This window comes from Silurus aristotelis (assembly GCF_946808225.1).
Source record: "Silurus aristotelis genome assembly, chromosome: 6".
Classification (NCBI taxonomy): domain Eukaryota; kingdom Metazoa; phylum Chordata; class Actinopteri; order Siluriformes; family Siluridae; genus Silurus; species Silurus aristotelis.
The window spans coordinates 30,814,394-30,833,723 of record NC_139579.1 but is presented as its reverse complement, the minus strand read 5'-3'; the positions used below and the strand labels follow the sequence as shown (position 1 = coordinate 30,833,723).

Sequence of the window (19,330 nt, the reverse complement as noted above, 5' to 3'; positions counted from 1 at the left end):
AGTTTATTGAGATGGTTTGGACATGTGTGGAGAAGGGACATGGGGTATATCAGTAGGAGAATGCTGAGGATGGCGCCACCAGGAACAAGGAGAAGGTTTATGGATGTGGTGAGTGAAGACATGCAGGTAGTTGGGTTGAAAGAGGCAGATGAAGAGGACGGGGGGGGTATGGAGACGGATGATACGCTGTGGCGCCCCCTAATGGGAGAAGCCGAAAGAAGAAGTTGTTACACCCATTCGTTTCGAAAGCAGTGCCCCAGGAAACCGTTGGATATTAACGCTAACATTAGTGGCATGCTCTTATGTTAGTACGAAACATGAAACAACTGCCCTGAATCTTGTATAAATAAAAAAACTATGTATCGATATTGCGTTTGTGAAAATCAATACAGTATCGCCAACAAAATATTGTGATATCTACGTGTAGCGATATTTTTTTAAACCCTTACGCCTTTGTGTCTTTATGTACCAGAATCAGGAAAGTGTGGCAGAAAAGGAAATGTGGAGTCAAATATGGCTGCCTGACCATCTCTCACAGCACGGTGAGGCTCCAGCATTGCTCTGTCTCTTTCTCAGACTCTCACACACTTCACTTTGCGCTACGTTATCATTTACATTGAGCTTGTATTTGTTGTGTGTGTCTCAGATAAACAGACCTCCAGCCAAACTCAACCTCCTCACGTGTCAGGTTCGGCCCAATCCTGAGGAGAAGAAGACTTTCGACCTCGTAACTCGTACGTCCACCAATTCCTAATTTGAATATACACTCGTTGGGCAAAAAAGTATTGGGACACCTGATTTTAGAATCGAATTGTGATCTGCTACATGCCGTAAATGTAAATTGTACAGGAGGTCTTTATAAGTAGATGCATGAAATTTCCCCTTTATGAAGATCTGCTTTACTTGGGTTAGATTAAAAGATCCTTAACAGCAAATAGGGAATCGATGTGGAAAGGGATGTTCAAAAAGAAGCATCTTACGGTCAGGTGTCCACAAACTTAAGCCAATATTGTGTAGGTGAATTTCTCCTGTTCCTCATTGTGATTGCGTTCGATAACATTGGATTAAAAAAAAAAAACAACAACCCAGGAAATAAAAAATTTTGGGGGGAAATTGAATCTGCTAGTAGAAAAAATATGAAGCATATGGTTATGAAGCATTTATGTGCTTTTAAATAAATAAATAAGTGGCTATATAATAAATAGCAAATATTTGCTGCTACACTCAGAGGTCAATGCCTTCAAACTACAATGTAGTGTAAGAATTATATTTTTATGCATAATAAGCAAATTCTTTGTTCTTCATGCGAACAATAGACAAAATGAGTTTTGTGTTGCATTAATGTAATGATGGATAATTTATATAACCGTGCTTTTTATTGACGTGTTTTCTTATATATATATATACCTCACTAGCAAAACAATAAAAGAAGAGAATAAAATAAAAGTAAAAATAAATCTAAATTTAAAGTGTAGCAATAACATTTAAAAGCATAAAAGCAGAAGGAAAAAGAAAACACGTAGAAAAAATGCATGACAAATGATTTTGTTTATTGCAGAAAAATCAAACAAATTGGTGTGTGTGTGTGTGTGTGTGTGTGTGTGTGTGTGTGTGATATATATATATATATATATATATATATATATATATATATATATATATATATATACACACACACACACACACACACACACACACACACACACACACGTGTGTATAATACATACACATTATATCATGTAAACTGTTCAACCATGAACAACTTAAACAACTTTAATTTATGTATTTATTTATTTACATTTTATACCAATACCCAGTAGTAGTAGTAAAAAAAAATATATATATTTATCAATCATTACAATTCAGCTACTATGTAAACCCGTGTGTGTGTGTGTGTGTGTGTGTGTGTGTGTGTGTGTGTGTGTGTGTGTGTGTGTGTGTGTGTGTGTGGTAATGAAAACCAGTTGTTGTGAAGGGGCTTGTCCTGGCTTGGTTTTTCCTCCTACATTCTCTTTGCTGTATTTTATCTCCCTTGATATTCTCACCGTGTTCACACACACATACCTCTCTCTCTCTCTCTCTCTCTCTCTCTCTCTCTCTCTCTCTCTCTCTCTCTCTCTCTCTCTCTCTCTCTCTCTCTCTCTCTTTTCCAGATAATCGCACATATCATTTCCAAGCAGAGGATGAGCAAGATTGCATAATGTAAGGATTGCTTACAACATACCATTATATACCCATATACCCCCCAAACACACACACACACACACACACACACACACACAAACACGTACACAGTACTGTTCTCAGCTCTAGAGTCTGTTTGGGGTGGTATTTACTGTGGACTCCTGTGACACTAAGCACCACAGATTGTAAGCTGAATGTCAGACTGTATGAAGAATGTTTTAGTTGCCGAATTTATCTTCTTTCCTTCTCTCTGTAGCTGGGTGTCTGTTCTTCAGAACAGTAAAGAGGCGGCTCTAAACACGGCTCTGGGAGGAGATCAGCTGCAGTATCCGGGCAGCGGGCTGCAGGATCTGGCACGTTCCGTCATCTCGGGGCTGAGAAATCTTCCGGGCAACGACACGTGCTGCGACTGCGGCGCTCCGGGTAACTGCTCGTATTCACATCCAGCTTTGTCCCTGCGTTATTTCTCAACATTTCTTCCGCTTGTAATTTCTGCATACAAACGTGCAACCTGGTCCATCCCTCAAAACTACCAGAATTATAACACCAATCTCTTTACTGTTCCTACATACACTCAATGGACTCTATTTGTTTGTGGACACTCGTCTATAAGATCTGTATGCGCTTTTTTCTTACATCTCATTCCATATTTAGTCCCTATTTGCAGTTATAATAACCTTCTGGGAAGATGTTCCATTAGATTTTGTGGAGATTCATTTGGCCACATGGCCGTTACTGAAGTCAGGTATTGACGTAGGTGAGGTGAGGAGACCTGGAGTGCAGTCAGTGTTTACAGCCATCATTTTCAAAAGGGTTCCGAGCTCGATCGCAGGAGAGTAACTCCTGTAAATCATATCTTCATTGATTTTATTAAATTCATTCAAGATCTTCAACTCCATGGAGTTCAATCTTCATGGAGTTGGCTTTGTGCACAGGGGCATTTTCATGTTACGTGATCCTGCATCCAAAAACTTTAACAATCCTGTGCCTTCAACCTTTTTTGGAGGAACGTCCACGTGGCTGAAAAAGTCAGGTGTCTCAATATATAACAGGTCTCAGGAATGCATTTTTTCCTTTCGGCTCATGTTGACCATTAAAAGCTTTTGCTATATAGGATGTGATCAAACCGATGTAGAAAAGAAAGATGGAATGAATGCATGGAAAATAAACACATTGTGATGGTGCAGGTCTTTGAATCTCTCCCTATCTCCGTCTTAATGTCCCTAAATGTCGTTTCAAGAGGATCCTAACCCACCTTGTGTCTCCTGCAGAACCCACCTGGCTCTCCAGTAACTTGGGCATCCTCACCTGCATCGAATGTTCAGGAATCCACCGGGAGCTCGGCGTTCACTACTCACGGATTCAGTCACTCACTCTCGACATGCTCAGTACATCTGAGCTCCTGGTAAACGCACACACACACACACACACACACACACACACACACACACACACACACACACACACACACACACCTGCCATACACTTCGTTACCTTCCAGCATCGTGTGCAGATCTACTGAGATATCTGGGAAATTTATTGAACAGTTCTTGATGAAAACACAAGGATTTGTGTAGTGTATAATGTTAGCATGGTGAGGTCTTCTGTGTGGAGACGTTTATGGAAGGAGTCTCCAGTGTCAGCACTTTGTAACCGGTCATTGGTTACATTGGTTAATTTCAAGTGGTCATTGTTTTTTTTCCCCACATACATTATTTTAAATTGAATTTCAAATTAATGGAAGAATTACACTGACCCTGTTAGTTGGTAGGAAAAATGGACGAGCGGAAGGATTTTAGTGAGTTTGTCAAGGTCAAATGTGTGAAGTCTAGACGTCTGGGTCAGAGCATCTTAAAAACTGCAGCTCTTGTGGGATGTTACTGGTCTGCAGTGGTCAGAATCTATCAAAAGTGCTCCAAGGAAGGAACAGTGGTGAACCGGGGACAGGGTCGTGGGAACCCGAGGCTCATTGAGGAGCACGTGAGGAGTGAAGGCTGGTCCGTGTGGTCCGATCCAACAGACGAGCTCCTGTAGCTCAAACTGCTGAAGACGTTCATGCTGTTAATGCTCATTGCATCACGCAAAACGGGGACCAACACAGTAGTAGGCAGGTGGTCATAATGTTAGGGCTGATTTGTGTATTTTGTAAATGTTCCACAACAATTAATCAACTAACCAACCAACTAATAAATGAACCAACTAATTAACCAGCTAACAAGCTAATCAACTAGCTAACTAACCAGCCAACCAACTAACTAAATAAATAAAACACCAGGTCATAGTATTGGTATGCACTTTTATTCAAACATCCCATTCCACATTTAGTCTCCATTTGCTGTTATAATAACCTCCACTCTTCTGGGAAGATGTTCCACTAGATTTTGGAGTGCTCTTATAGAGAGTCGTGTGAGATTCATTCAGCTACAAAAGTGTTAGAAATCAGTCATGGACTGATTGAGGTGAAGAGAGAAGGTTCCTGGGGTGCAGTCAGCATGAAAAATTAATCCCAAAGGTGTTCAGTAGGGTCTACAGCAGGAGATCTTCCAGTCCAACCCATGTAAAAGGATATGTTCATAGACCCGGCTTTGTGTACATCTGCATTTTAATGCTGGGACAGGTTTGGGTCTTTGAGTTCAAGTGAAGGGAAAATTCCATGCTATTGCATCCAAGGACATCCTCTACAATTGTAGGCCTTGAACTTTGTGGTAACGGTTTGGAGAAGAACCACCGTGCAAATGTGGAAAAGTCAAGTGTCTCAAGTGACCTTAATTGGTCGGCTTCTGTATGTAACGTGTTTGAGTTGTGGGGCCAAACCCAGGATCGGTCTTCAGTCTATAATCAAAATGATCCAAAAACGATAGATTTGACTTTGACTTGATTTCTGCTCTTTTTTTCCCCTTTCAGCTTGCAGTGAGCATCGGTAACAGCAAATTTAACGACATCATGGAGGCCAACCTGCGTGATGACTCGGTGAAACCCTTACCACAGAGTGACATGTGAGTTTCACAACACGCTCCATACTGTGCTGCAGTGATGATCAGGAGGATCAGGACGTTTATTTCATGCTGTTTCATGAAGTCACGGAAGTGTTTTTTTTTTTTTTTTTTTTGCCAATTTTTGTATTTATTTACTTTGTCGGCTGCTTAGTGAAGTAAATCGGTTGCCAAATGTCAAGGATCCAAGCATTTGATTGCCCTTTAATTGGTAAATGGAGGATCTGCAGTGTTCCTGCAAGTGTTTGCACCCTTGAAGAACTTAAAAAAAAAAAAAAAGCTCAACCTTTATTTGACACGTAAACGTTACACAAATGCACCATGAAATTCATTTATTTCTAAGTCCCGGTTGTTAGGAAGTTCAGAGCGCAGGATCAGCCTTGATCTGGCGCCCCTGGAGTCGATAAGGTTATAAAGTGGCTTTATGCACGCGTGTATTATAATGTGCAATATCTCATCCCACACTATATGGACAAAAGTTTGTGGACACCTGACCGTCCCGTTCTACATTGAGTCCCCAGGTACTGATGTACATTCATCCCAAAAGTGTTCAATAGGGTTTAAGAGCTCTATAGAGCACAAGATCTTTCACTTGAACCCACGGGAGTCACATCACCATGGAGCACAGGGGCAATGTCATGCTGGAGCAGGTTTGTGTGGCTTAGTTCAGAACCACAGGCTGGAAAAGTCAGGTGTTCCAATACTTTTGTCCTTGTAGTTGAAGCCTATTGATCGGCTTCGGACGTGTCAAAGATCAGTGCTTTATAAGTGACAAATAGACTAAAGACTGATCCTGGTTTGGACACGCGTATAAGTGTGTGTGTGTGTGTGTGTTTGTGTTTTACGCGTGCTTGTGCTAGGAACGCGAGGAAGGAGTACATCACGGCGAAGTACGTCGAGAGGCGCTACGTGTTCCCGAAAGAGCACTCGGAGCCCCTGCGAGCGTACGACGCGGTGAAATCCAGAGACCTGACGTCCCTCCTGCAGCTGTACGCCGAGGGAGAAGATCTGTCCAAGCCCACAGTCGTACCTGATCAACAGGTCTCTACCACATACATGCACCTGAGCTTCATACCTACCCTCCAAACAAACATATTAAATAGTAAATACATTTTAAATAGTCATCATTTTATACGATTCTTCTATTAAATAGTAATATTTTATAGTATATAGTGTAGCTTTTGGTCTCCTTTCAGATGTCCGGTGCTGAAATAGTAGACTCTGATATACACCATATGGACAAAAGTATTGGGACACCTGACTTTTCCAGCCCAAATGGTCCACACAGATTTAGAGGCACACAATTGTACAGGACACATTTGGATGCTGTAGCGTGAATGAACGCTGACTGCACCCCAGGACTTCTCACGTCACCGCCATCACTTTTTGAGGATGAATGGAAATCTCCACACAGTCTTATTATAGAAGCAAGTGGAGAATAAATGTGGAACGGGATGTTTAAAATCCATCTTAAGGTCACGTGTCTATATACTTTTGTCCATATAGTGTATTTTGGATTCAAACCCTTATGTGGAGTTGTGTGTGTGTTTGTGTAGTGTTTACCATGTTATTAACATCTCAGAAGCTGCTCTTAAATGCCTTTTACTCGGAGTCATTCATTAAAGCCAGACGTCACGAGGCTGCGGCGTCTCCTTCCTGTTTTGATCGTTGTCTTTGTTTCCCGTAATTCCACGTTTCCTCCTCTTCTTTCATCTGTAATTGGATCCGCTTCACCTCCCCTGCGATGAACGACCGATTCTGGTTACGGTTTTAAATCTATTACCGCGAGTCAGAGTTCTGAGGATTTGATCACGGAAGCAGGATTTTTTTTTTCCGCAGACGATCCTAATCCTTCAAATGCCGTCCGTACGCCCGTCTCCTTCTCCCATTCATGTTTGCTGTGTTTGTCTGTCTTTCTCAGGCTTTGAAAGAGACGGCTCTCCATGTGGCGGTGCGTTTGGCCGAGAAGAGCTCTCTGGCTCTGGTTGATTTCCTCACACAGAACTGGTGAGTTGGTGTGTGTGTGTGTGTGTGTGTGTGTGTGTGTGTGTGTGTGTGTGTGTGTGTGTGTGTGTGTGTGTGTGTGTGTGTGTGTGTGTGTGTGTGTGTGTGTGTGTGTGTGTGTGTGTGTGTGTGTGTGTGTGCATGTACTGTATGTGTTGCTGTTTAGTCTGATTGTGTACATCTTGTGAAACCCACGCGGGTTGGCAAAATTGTTGAGCTCAAATGTGTGTGTGTGTGTGTGTGTGTGTGTGTGTGTGTGTGTGTTTTTGACAGTGGCTGTCTGGAGAAGAAGACCGTGGAAGGAAACACAGCTCTTCATTACTGTGCCATGTACAATAAACCAGAATGTCTGAAACTGCTTCTGAAGGGGAAAGCTACTTTACACACAGGTACATAATCATCTACACACACACACACACACACACACACACACACACACACACACACACTTGCACGCACGTTTACACCTACATTCGAACAAACAGTGTGAATGTACATGACAAAACGGCAGGACATGCAGGACAAATAAAAGGTCGCATTCAATACAGTTTATTCGTTCATCCTTAGTAATCGCCCAATTAGGATCGCAGTAAATTTAATTAGGGCACTAGTTTGTTTCAATTTTGAGGAAATTTTGTTAAATATAAACACATTTACATCCTTCTACGTTTCCTGTTCATCCTTGTTCTTCTTCTTGTGGTTGAGGAACTGTTAAAGCCAGAATACTCGAACCATGCAAAATTATAACAAAAAATTTCCCAACTTTGATTATTTCATCGTAAAAATATAGATCAGGGGTTCCCAATACGTCGATCGCGATCTACAGGTAGTTTGGAAAAGATATTTATTTACGCATTTTTATAGTGGGTAGATCATTTTGACGTTTTATAAGTAGCTCGCATGCTGAAAAAGTGTGCACCCCTCATCTAGACCATTTGAAGGATGTAAACAATAACAAAAACGTGCATTTCTGGTAGCGCCATTTTGAAATCACGGAGCTGCCTAAAGAAAATGACTTGCACATACTTTTTAATCTCCAGCTAAAGCAAAACAGTTAAGATATTTACAATAAGTAAAACTAGATAACGTGGAATTTCAAGACCCCTTAAATCAGACATTGAGGCGACAACTTTTTACTTGGAACGTGAAACAATTATCTGAGGTAACGTATCCAGACATGTATCATTTATCTGTTTGAGACCGAACGCATCTACACGAGAGATTAATTGTAATCCGTTTGCCTATAATTACTTCTTAGCAAAAAAGTAGCGAGGTTTAACTTTACTTGGTTTGTTGCTAAGGTGACCGGGGGGGAAGGGTATTAGTGGCAATTGCACTTGCATGGTAAAGACTGTATGTATTTCCTAATTATACAAATTACAGCCCACAGAACGTTTATAAATAAAAGCTTTTTCATCACAAATCAAAACGCTAGCTATATGCATATAAAAACAATGACGGAGCCACAATGCTAACTCAACATACTTAACTAGTGAACATATACGAATACAAATTAATTCAGTCATAATATTTCTGTTACAAAAACTTTGTTTACTTACCAGAGTATTTATAACAATTTATAAGGAATTAACAAATTAATAGGTCTTAACAGCGCCACCTGAACTCATGATTAACTGTGTATTACATATCAACCGAAGTTGATAGTCGGTATCAAGACTTCTGTTTTTACTGGCTACAATCCAGACATCACGTTGTGGTTTTGTTTTTTTTTTCCCGGAAATAGCAAACACTTTTAATTTCCGACAGCAGGTTAGTTCCTGAATTGAGAGAGCATCCATCCAGTGAACAACATGGTCCTAGTTTTAATTTTCATTTTTAATCGCAAAAAGTAAAACTCTCAATATCACTGTGCATAAACCATCTCCTGCCGGTGTTTCGAATGTGCGCATTAACTAACCCGAAACGTCCCAGGACCAAAGACGTCTCTTTCTTACATGAACGTACGGACGTTGAAATGTTCTTTACCAGCGTAACAAACATTATGATTTAACACGACTTGCTGTCTCGATTGCCAAAGAGACGAGGAGCTTTTCTTTACTTCGGATCCGCCTGATTCATCCCGACGCCCTACCACTGAGTGGAGTTCTCTTCAATTGAAGACCACTCTTTGCAGCTGGGGATGGTTCCACATCAACAGCCTGAAGATCAGTGAAGTTCCTGAGCACCTTGAGAACTTTGAGAATGGATTTGGACTGTAATTAATATAAAGTCTGCTACAAAGGCTCTGGGCTGCTGGTTGCATAAATATAAATAAGGATGGATTTTATGTGGAGTCTGGTTCCTCTCAAGGTTTCTTCCGTCTCAGGAGGTTTTTCCCTTCCACTGTCATGACTAGCTTAATCATCAAGTTAAAAGGAACTAATTTATACGCACTAAACTCATACATTCCAACTTTATAACCTCTTTATTTCAGTAGAACTACATATTTTATTTTGTGTCATCATATAAGTAACAGTGTCCTGAATTACACATTCAGATTGTAAAAAAATTGTGATCTCATTTGATTGGATCTCGTGCAACAATATGTTAATTCTAACCCCACCCCTTTTTTACGAATCCAATCTGTACTGTATGTAACGCTCTGGTTTATTGTCTGGTTTTTGTTTTTTAGCAAACACGGCCGGAGAGACTGCGCTGGACATCGCCAAGAGACTGCAGCACACACAGTGTGTCGACTTGGTGTGTTTAATCCCATTACATACACTAAAAACAGGAAACACAGGTTGAGGGACTGTCAAAGAATTCTTACACCTTAATCGTCCTGATTGTTCTTCCTCTGGATGTTTATATTCTAGTTTTTCTAGTAGTGCAAATGGAAAAAAAGATGAAATTATACCAGCGTTCTTTTCCTGTTGTGTGTGCAGAAAGTCACAGCTCTACCTCTGCCATGTTAATCTGTATTCTATGTGTCTCTCAGGGCATGTCCCGGTCTCCTTAGCGTTGCGATACGCCGTATTCACGTAGTTTACATATTAAATATTGGTCACAAATGATTGCTCTCTTTCTAAATAAACGTATAGCACATTTATTAATAATTAGATATAAATAAATCGCTTTTTACATATGCAAATATGTATTTAAAAAAATAAACGACTTTTTAAAATCGGCGCGTCACATCGTTCACTTTATGGCGAGGCCAATGCGAGTTTGCGTTTGTTTTGTTTTTTTCCCCCGAGGTGAACTGTTACTGGTAGTTTATATAAAAAAATAAATAAAAAAAAACCTGTCTGGTTTAGGCCACACCCACTACAGGTGTAAATACAGATACAGGTAGCAGCATTGCTTTCCACTCGTTGCGTCCTGTTTGTGTCATTGCGGGAGTTTTGAATCAGACTGAATGTGGATCGCTTGCCTTTTTTTTTTTTCTTTTTCAAATTCAATCAAAGCTTCATCTTCAGCACACTGACTCGTATTAGTGGCCACCTGCTGCTCTGTAAATACCAGCTGGTGCTTCACTGCTGCGCTCCATGTTGACTCAGTGTCATAATGTCCACAAAGTGTCTTCACTGCTGGGGTCAGGAAGTGTGTTTGTGTGTGTGTGTGTGTGTGTGTGTGTGTGTGTGTGTGTGTGTGTGTGTGTGTGTGTGTTTGGATTGCAGCAAATCCTGGTTTAAACGGTCACTCTCTTTGCATGGAAACGTTCAGTTTGTACTTAAAGATGTCAACCTTGGGTGAAAACATTATAATAGAATATAGTTTTAATTACTCTTCCTCGTGTGTGTGTGTGTGTGTGTGTGTGTGTGTGTGTGTGTGTGTGTGTGTGTGTGTGTGTGTGTGTGTGTGTGTGTGTGTGTGTGTGTGTGTGTGTGTGTGTGTGTGTTTATGTTCCCAGCTGGAACTGGCTCACAGTGGGAAATTTAACTCCCAGATCCATGTGGAGTACACGTGGGAGATGCCGCAAGAGTTCCTATACGACAGCGAGGACGATCTGGATGAGAAGGTGAGTGAACATCACGCCATCTTCAGACATCTGCACCACTTTCATACCACCTACTCACAGCAAGGGAATTGCTTTCCAAATGTGTATTTAGTGTACAGGAATTTCCATAACACCTTCAGAGTTCTGTTCATTTTAATCCTATAACATTATATACAGATCTTTTTTTTTTTTTTTTTTTTTTGCATTTCTGAACCTGCATGTACACTAAATGAACAAAAAAAGTATTGGGACTCTTGATTTCTTTTCCAGCCATATTTGGTTCTTGTCCAAACTGTTACCACAATGTTGGATGTCTTTGGATGCAGTGGCATAAAATGGGAGACCCAAACCTAATCCGGATCTATGCTGATATGCTTTAAATAGGATGGAGTGGAAGATCTCCCGCTGTAGAATCTGTAAACGCTGACCGCATCAGTACCTAGAGGTCGACAGATTAATCGGCACTGATAGCTGGTTGCTGAAACCATCAGCAAACATCCATAGCAATAGTTTTTCTTGCTTCCGGTCCGCTGTTATTACGAGAGTGGCCTCTAGAGGGCAAACCACTGATGTTCAAACACGAGACTGCAGGCTGCACGGAGAGGGTTATATTTTATTTATATATTTTATTATATCAGTTGATTGATAGATTTTTGGCAAGAAAGACCCAACCTAGCTATCAGTATCGGTCGACCTCTATCAGTACCTGTACTTTACTAACACTCTTGTGGCTAAATGAATCTTCACAAATCTCAACAAAATTTAGTGGAACATCTTTCCAGCAGTGTGGAGCTTATTATAAGAGCGAATTGGGAGGAAATGTGGAATGAGATGTTCAATGAGATGTTCAATCTTATGGTCAGGTCCACAAACATTTGTCCATATTGTACATCAGGTTTCTTTGTTTGAATTTTATATGAATAAATATTAATTAAAAAAAGAAGAAAAAAAACCCCCAAAAAACTAAAGAATACTGTATAAGTTGGTGTTTCATCTGCTTTTTAGGTCAGTCCACCTCGGGCTCTGCGCTCGCCTCTGCCCTCTAATGGCGGCTTTGGGAATGCTCCGTGGAGTTGCAACAGCAGCGACCTCACCAGGACGTACCAGAATGTCGACTTTGTCTGCCGTAGCACAGAGAGCAGCAGCACCTCTTCTGGAGGCCACACACCTCCTCCACTTCCTGTCAAAACCATTCAGAGAGGTTCGAGATCTGCCCTGTTGTCAAGACTCACCGTTGTATTGAATTCTTGAATCTGATTGGTTGGTCATAAATCGCAGGTTTCGATCAATTACTGTTGTGTGTAGTAACAGTTCCTTCACAGGGGTCTGTGTGTTGGATGCTGATGACAAACTCATTTTAAATTGTACACGTTAATGGGGTGAGGTTTATGCCGGAGTTGGTGGATATAAATGGATATATTATGCCCGTAAATGGATATTTTTTTTAAAAAGTATGCAATACTGCATTAATAAATAGTCATGGTTGCATTGTTGTGGTACAAGATAGATAGAGGTCGACCGAATCATCCGAATAATCGGCACCGATAGTTATTTGCTGAAGTTTTTCCGGGTTCCGGTCCGCTGTCATTACGAGAGCGGCCTCTAGAGGTGAATCACTGAACCATTTATAACGTTTATGATCAGAATAATGCAATCGAATGGGATTTTTTTCCCCTGAAAGCCACATTCTGACCTTATTGCTGCTTTAACGATGTAATGTTTTGATTTCACTTGTTTCATCCTAACACCTAGTTAATTTCGTCCTGCCCCAGGTCGCTCCGACCCGCAGATCAGCACCTCCACCCAGGAGTCCCATGCTATTTCCCGGCACACCTCCAGTTCCTGGAGTGGTTCCTATAGAAACAGCCCTCCTTCACCCATGAAGGAGGCGGCAGGGTTGCGGGTTCCTCGCTCGCCTCGCAACGGCGTGCTGAAGAGACAGACGGTGGTCTGGGATGGACAAGGTTCATCAGGGACGCAGAGCTCCATCGGACCCGTCGTGTAAGAGCTGCTGACACACACACACTTGCACACACTCGCACACACTCACACGCCCTCTGCAGAGTTACACAATGGTTTGCAATACAGACCGGGTGTTTTACTGACACCTATTGGATATGATATGATACTGTTTTTTTTTTTGCTGTTGTTTTATTAATTATGGCAATAGTTTGAGATGGTCCACAAGATTTTTTTGGAGGTTTGTAGAGATTCATCCAGCCACAAGGAGGTCTGGGGTGCATTCAGCATTCCAGATCATCCCAAAGGTGTTTCCAAGTAGAACTAAGAGCTCTAGGATCTCGCAGGAGATCTTCCACGCCAACACATGTAAAGCATATATTCATGGAGCTGGCTTTGTGCACAGCAGCACTGCCATGTTGGAACAGTCTCCTAGTTCAAATAAAGGGAGAATTTTTTTTTTTTTTATGCTTCCTAAAGACGTACCTTTTTGTGTGTCTCCGCAGATCAGAGAAGACGACGTCCTACCGGCGAGCGAGCAGTGGAAGCGGGAAGGGCGCGGCAGGTTCTCCCAGCTCTGGGAGCAGTATGGAGGAGCTCTACTGCAGTCTAACTAGTAACAGCATCGCTAATGCTAACGCTAATGCTAACGCTAGCCTCGCAGTGCCAGTTATTATGCCACCACCTCGGTCACGCAAGAACGCCATGGTAACGAGCCACGTAATATTACTGCATACAGCGTTCTTTATTTAGAACAAAAATCCGTTATACTGTGTGTGTGTGTGTGTGTGTGTGTATGTCAGATTTCAGGGAGGCCTCGGCAGAGGAAGGTCCGGGCGTTAGTGGACTGTATGTGTGTGGGTTCTGATCAACTGGCGTTCTGTAAAAATGATATAATCATAGTGACTGCTGCTGAAGATCCACACTGGTGGGTAAGTATACAATCTCTCACACACACACACACACGCTGGAAGGGTTGATATACTTTCCAGGGAAAATATAGCTATTTTTTTCAGCTCTGTGAAGCCGAGAGCATTTTTTCATTGATAAATCATTAATTTTTCATTATATTACAAACATTGAATTTCATTACCGGAGACTCGGAGGCGGAAAACCATGTGAGACTTAGAGAAAAAAGATGAAATACACACATCCGCTGTGTGAAATGTTTTTTCTTTTTCTCATTTATTATTTAAGGAAATGAAGTTCTAACACTCTACAGTGCTAAATGCACTATATATGTGTATATACCTGCTTTTTGAACATCCTACTCCACATTGTCCCCTTTTGCTGTTATAATAACTTCCACTCTTCTGGGAAGACGTTCCACTAGATTTGTGTGGAGATTCATTCGGGCCACAAGGGTGTCATTAAAGTCCCGAGGTGCCGTCAGTGATCTCATTCATCCCAATGGTGATTAATAGGGTTTGGAGCTCTGTGAAACGGGATGTTCTGAAAGCACAGAATCTGATGGTCGGTTGTCCACAAAACTTTGTTCATATAGCGTGTACACATTTACCAGTTAAAACGCTCACCTTTTAGCCAATCAGATTTGAGTATTGGGATATATACACACACACACACACACACACACACACACACACACACACATATATATATATATATATATATATACTGTGTGTGTGTGTGTGTGTGTGTGTGTGTGTGTGTATATATATATATATATATTTTGTTGTTTTATTTTTTTCAGGTTGGACACATTGAGGGAAAACCATTAAAATCCGGCTCCTTTCCAGTCAACTACGTTATGAAACTGGGAGAATGATTGTTCCGGAAGCTTCCACCACGTGAGACTTGACAACCGTACGCTTTTGTTCACCTGGAAAGTGCTCCTCCGTGTCGGTGTGGAACAGCGGAACTGTCCTGCAGTAAACTGGGTTTAGAGGGGAATTAGAACTACACAATGTGCTTCAGACTGTTTAGCACATCGTTCATGGCACTTTAGAGACTTTAAATTGGAGTGTTGGAGCCGGAGATGGGACTCGGTGTGTGTGTGTGTGTGTACGTGTACGTGTGTGTGTGTCTGCAGAGCAGCACTTAGTCCGCAAACTCATCACGGTAACACGAAGCCCTCGGTGTGGAAACATGGCAGATGATTATCGCGGCACTAACGGGGAAATAAATGCGGCGCAGTTCCTGGTTCGTGCCAAATGATCTAGGTTTCGTTGTTTAATGGATGTTTGCCGTTGACGAATGGCTGGACAACAAAACACAATTCTCACTGACTGACATTCAGCTGAGTGAGTGAGAGAGAGACAGAGAAAAGGGAAGACAGAGACATTGGATTTCCTCCGACGACGTTTTATGTTCACATGGAGTCAAAGATTTCACATGGAACGGCTCAGCCGATGAGCTCGAGACTTTCACATCACGAGTTTCAGACATTTTTTTAAAATACTAAACCTGGAAGTTGCGTTTTTCTTATGCTTTTCGAATTTATGTTTATGCTTTTAAGATTATTCTACTTTCACATTGAATAGATACAATGTCAAAACTCAGAGCTATCTCACTAAATCTCTCATCTCCTGTCTTATTATATTGTCTCATTATTGTCTCATTGGCTGTTTGTACTTTCGGCAAATATTTTACTTAAAAAATATCAGCCCTCAAGAATTAGAGATGTTTTCATTACTGCTTCGAGTGCGCTGGTTCTAATCCCACATTAAGCACTTTCAATTCAATTTATTTTTATTTGTGTAGCGCTTTTAACAATGGACATTGTCTCAAAGCAGCTTTACAGAAATAAAGAGGTTATAAAGTTCACAAGTTTGCTGCTTATAAGTTTACACCCCTAATGAGCGAGCCAGTGGCAAGAGGAAAAAAAACCCTCATCTTATTCCGTTTGTCTAATCTAGATTAAAGCGGTTTGGTTACACACTGCACCTTCCCATTAAATCAATTATAAAGGAAATCCAGGAACAGGAGGAGTGGTAGCTCAGGGGTTAAATGGCTGGACTGATGATCGGAAGGTCGCGAGTTTAAATCCCAACACCACCAAGCTGCGACTGCTGGAGCAAATCTGGTCAGTTGTAAACATCTGGATGAAGGCTTCTGATAAATAAATGTAAGAGTTGGAAGATTTTGAGATGAAATGTTTGCAACTTTCACACAATGAAATAATTCTCATTAATGTGTTAAAACATACAATGAAGCATTTTGTGAGAGTTCTATTTACATTTATGGCATTTGGTTCTCACCCTGAGCAGCTTAGAATTGAGCAGTGGTGGTGCTGGGATTTGAAATTGTGAACCTCAGATCCAGAAACCAATGTTGTGACCTCTGAGTGTGTAGAATCCCATGTATTGAATCCTGATCTTCTTAACAGTAACACAGCAATTTAATCATTGAGGCCTTGTGGTCGAGTCGATTCAAGAGTCGAGTCGATTCAAGAGTCGAGTCAAGAATGAGTACAAACCTCCACATCTTTCCAGAAGATTGGAGGTTCTTATAACAGCAAATTTGGACTAAATACAGTATGAAATGTGGTGTTCAAAAAGAAGTACATACCAACCTTATGGTGAGGTGTCCACAAAATTTGGGCCACATAGTCTACCTACTGTAGATAAAGTTCAAAGTTGAATTGCTTTGTTCGGTTGTGTGTGTTTTTTCTGGACCCACGCCACTAGTTTTAGTACTGCTTTGGATTCGAGCTGCTCCTTGAGATCTTTCTGCATTATTGATGACGGGACAGGGGGAGAGCAGACTGGTGCACTCCGGATTCACTTTACCACTTCGGTGAAGCAATTACAAGCCTCCTAAAATCTGCCGGCTTTTTTTGTTTGTAATGGGAAATAAAAAAAAATCAAGATTGTTGAATAAAATGCATTTTTAATGTCCGTAATGTGTAATATTACTTTTAGGAGCCCAGAACCGCCAAGCTGCTTCTATTGGGCCCTTGAGGAAGGCCCTTAAATCTTTCTGCTCCAGAAATCACTTGACAATGTGACGAGTAAAACCTGTTTCTTTCTGTCTTTTTATGTTTTTATCTTGCGGTCTCGTTCATCTTAGTTTCACGCTAAATGTTTTTTTTTTTTTTTTTTTTTTTTTTTTATCCATGCTTATTGGATTTTATCCATGTTTATTGGATTTGTGTTAATAAATGCTATAAGCTACATCAGAACTACACTTCTTTTTTTTTTCCATTACAAGAAAAACAAATGCACGTTAAAACTTATCCGGAGTAAACAATTTTGCAGGAAGTTTCAGAAAAGTTTTACTGAAAATGAATTATATGACTTTTTAAATGGAAATCTATACATGGTTATTTTTTATTCCTGAATCGTTTTAGCAGATAATTCCTGATTCAAGTTCGAATTCTTAAGATTATGAACTGAATTGAAAGTGTAGTGAGATCAGTTTGCAAGCTGTAAATGAGCAAATAACTAAATGACCATGTAAAAGAAAAACAGTATTACTAGTGGTATCCATTGTTTATCCAATGCTAACAGTACCCCAGGACTCCTCCCTCTCAGTACCTTGTAACTGAATGAATCTCCACAAGCATCCTGCAAAATCTACTGGAACATCTTCCCAGAAGAATGAAGGATATAACAGGAAATGGAGACTGACTGTGGATTGGGATGTTCAAAAAGCAGTATAGTCCAATCTTATGATCACGTCCACAAACTTTGGTCTATATTATGTATATTAAATATATTTTCACTTGAAATATTATCTGTCTCAGCTGCATAAAGATTACATTAAAGGTTGGACAGAACTGCAGCATGATGTTTAGTGAGTAAATCAAATGTAAAGATATATTTAGAAGTCGTTTACCTTCAAAACACTATCGCAAGCAAATTTAAGCCATAAATAACTACAAAAGAAATACTTACAAATAATAATCGCAAGCCTCTGGCTATTCGTGACGTACAGTCATATAAATATAAACCGAACCTGCATAATAACGAGGGATTCCTACGTATCATTCTTCCTCACACAAACCTCACAGAGGTGTGGATTCGTAGCTGTAATGTGTTTACAGATCCGGCCTGTAATCCAGGCTGCATGGGTGCCGGCGTTCCGTTTCTGGGCTAAGTGAGGATCTTGCGTAATTCCAGGTGTTATATAACCGCATTGGGGTACACACACACACACTGGAGGTTTGCTGAAGAGCTGCAGCACAGCAGTGTGAAGCTGAACAATCCAATTTTTGAGTTCATTTATAGTCAGTGGTGCTTTTTAATGCAATCTTTCAGGTCACCACTAAATTCCACGGAAAAGTCCGGTACTGATGTAGGCCTGAGGTGCAGTCTGCATTCACATTTACCCCAAATTGTTCAATATTGGTGAGGTCTGTAGCAGGCTACTCAAGATCTTCCATGTAAACCATATTTTCATGTATGGGTCTTGTAGTTCAAGTGATGGAAAATCCTGCCTAAAACATCCAAAGACATCCTACACGGTTTTGAGCCTCCAACTGTGTGGTAACATTTTGAGGAGGAACTATATACGGTTTAAAAGTCAGGTATCCCATTACTTTTATCCATACAATGTGTTTCTGGGTTGCCATAACTCTGGCAAGTTCTGGTGACCGATGTGAACAGCAAGCAGACTACGTTTAAGTCGAACACACGAATTGTGCTGCACTTAAAAACTGAAAGCACTCATTTTGTGCATAATGAGTGAGTTATAAATAATGAATTCTGAGAAACTTCCAGCACTTTCAGAACTCTGAGGGGTCTGAAATTTTCATCAAGAATTCATCTAAAAGCATTCATCTTCCTAGCTGACAGATTGAGCATTGGTCATGATACACAACAAGGCTCATTTACAAATCTCCACACTAGAAGGCCAATATTTGGACAGACTTGCTGAGAGAAACATCTCAACTAGCTGCATGAGCCAGTTCACGCAGGTTTCCACACAGTTTCTTATTACAACTGATTTCAGAAACTTAATTTTAAAATGTACTCCTGTGGTTGCACAGAATTCATCTGTAGCCTCGTCATGCCTTCAAATAGAAGATACAGGATTTGCTAAATTTGTTCATATGTCCATTATCTTCAGACCGTTCAGGATGCAAAGGAACAAAGGTCAGCTCTAAATATAGCAGGACACATCTGGAGCACTTCCTCTTCGCTGCCTGATCAAATTCAGCTGATGAGCTGCTCTGCGGTTAAATCCGGTCCCATCGCAAAGGTCAGTTTTCTCAGTCTTGATTTTCAAACAGCTTTAATTACTCTGATTCATTTAGCTTTAAGCAGCGAACAAAAAAAAGTGATGTACG

The 19,330-nt window shown here is 40.8% G+C and overlaps 1 protein-coding gene across 2 annotated transcripts in view; it reads left to right on the top strand.

The window, feature by feature from the left end:
• Nucleotides 1–16,937, top strand: part of asap3 (ArfGAP with SH3 domain, ankyrin repeat and PH domain 3) — a 55,103-nt gene extending 38,166 nt beyond the window's left edge. The window contains exons 11-27 of one of the 2 annotated variants that reach the window (XR_014534090.1): nt 473–542; nt 647–734; nt 2,154–2,202; nt 2,441–2,607; nt 3,456–3,589; nt 5,089–5,180; nt 6,038–6,218; nt 7,099–7,184; nt 7,455–7,570; nt 9,814–9,881; nt 11,035–11,142; nt 12,127–12,322; nt 12,894–13,122; nt 13,587–13,788; nt 13,884–14,012; nt 14,792–16,050; nt 16,323–16,937. Coding sequence is in view for 1 of the 2 variants with exons in the window: in XM_083544590.1 (XP_083400716.1) it covers nt 473–542; nt 647–734; nt 2,154–2,202; nt 2,441–2,607; nt 3,456–3,589; nt 5,089–5,180; nt 6,038–6,218; nt 7,099–7,184; nt 7,455–7,570; nt 9,814–9,881; nt 11,035–11,142; nt 12,127–12,322; nt 12,894–13,122; nt 13,587–13,788; nt 13,884–14,012; nt 14,792–14,866 (1,990 nt within the window). In the remaining variant the exon portion in view is untranslated. Of the gene's footprint in view, nt 1–472; nt 543–646; nt 735–2,153; nt 2,203–2,440; nt 2,608–3,455; nt 3,590–5,088; nt 5,181–6,037; nt 6,219–7,098; nt 7,185–7,454; nt 7,571–9,813; nt 9,882–11,034; nt 11,143–12,126; nt 12,323–12,893; nt 13,123–13,586; nt 13,789–13,883; nt 14,013–14,791 lie in introns of both variants that reach the window. The other variant, XM_083544590.1, reaches the window with a different exon arrangement.
• Nucleotides 16,938–19,330: the final 2,393 nt, after the last annotated feature.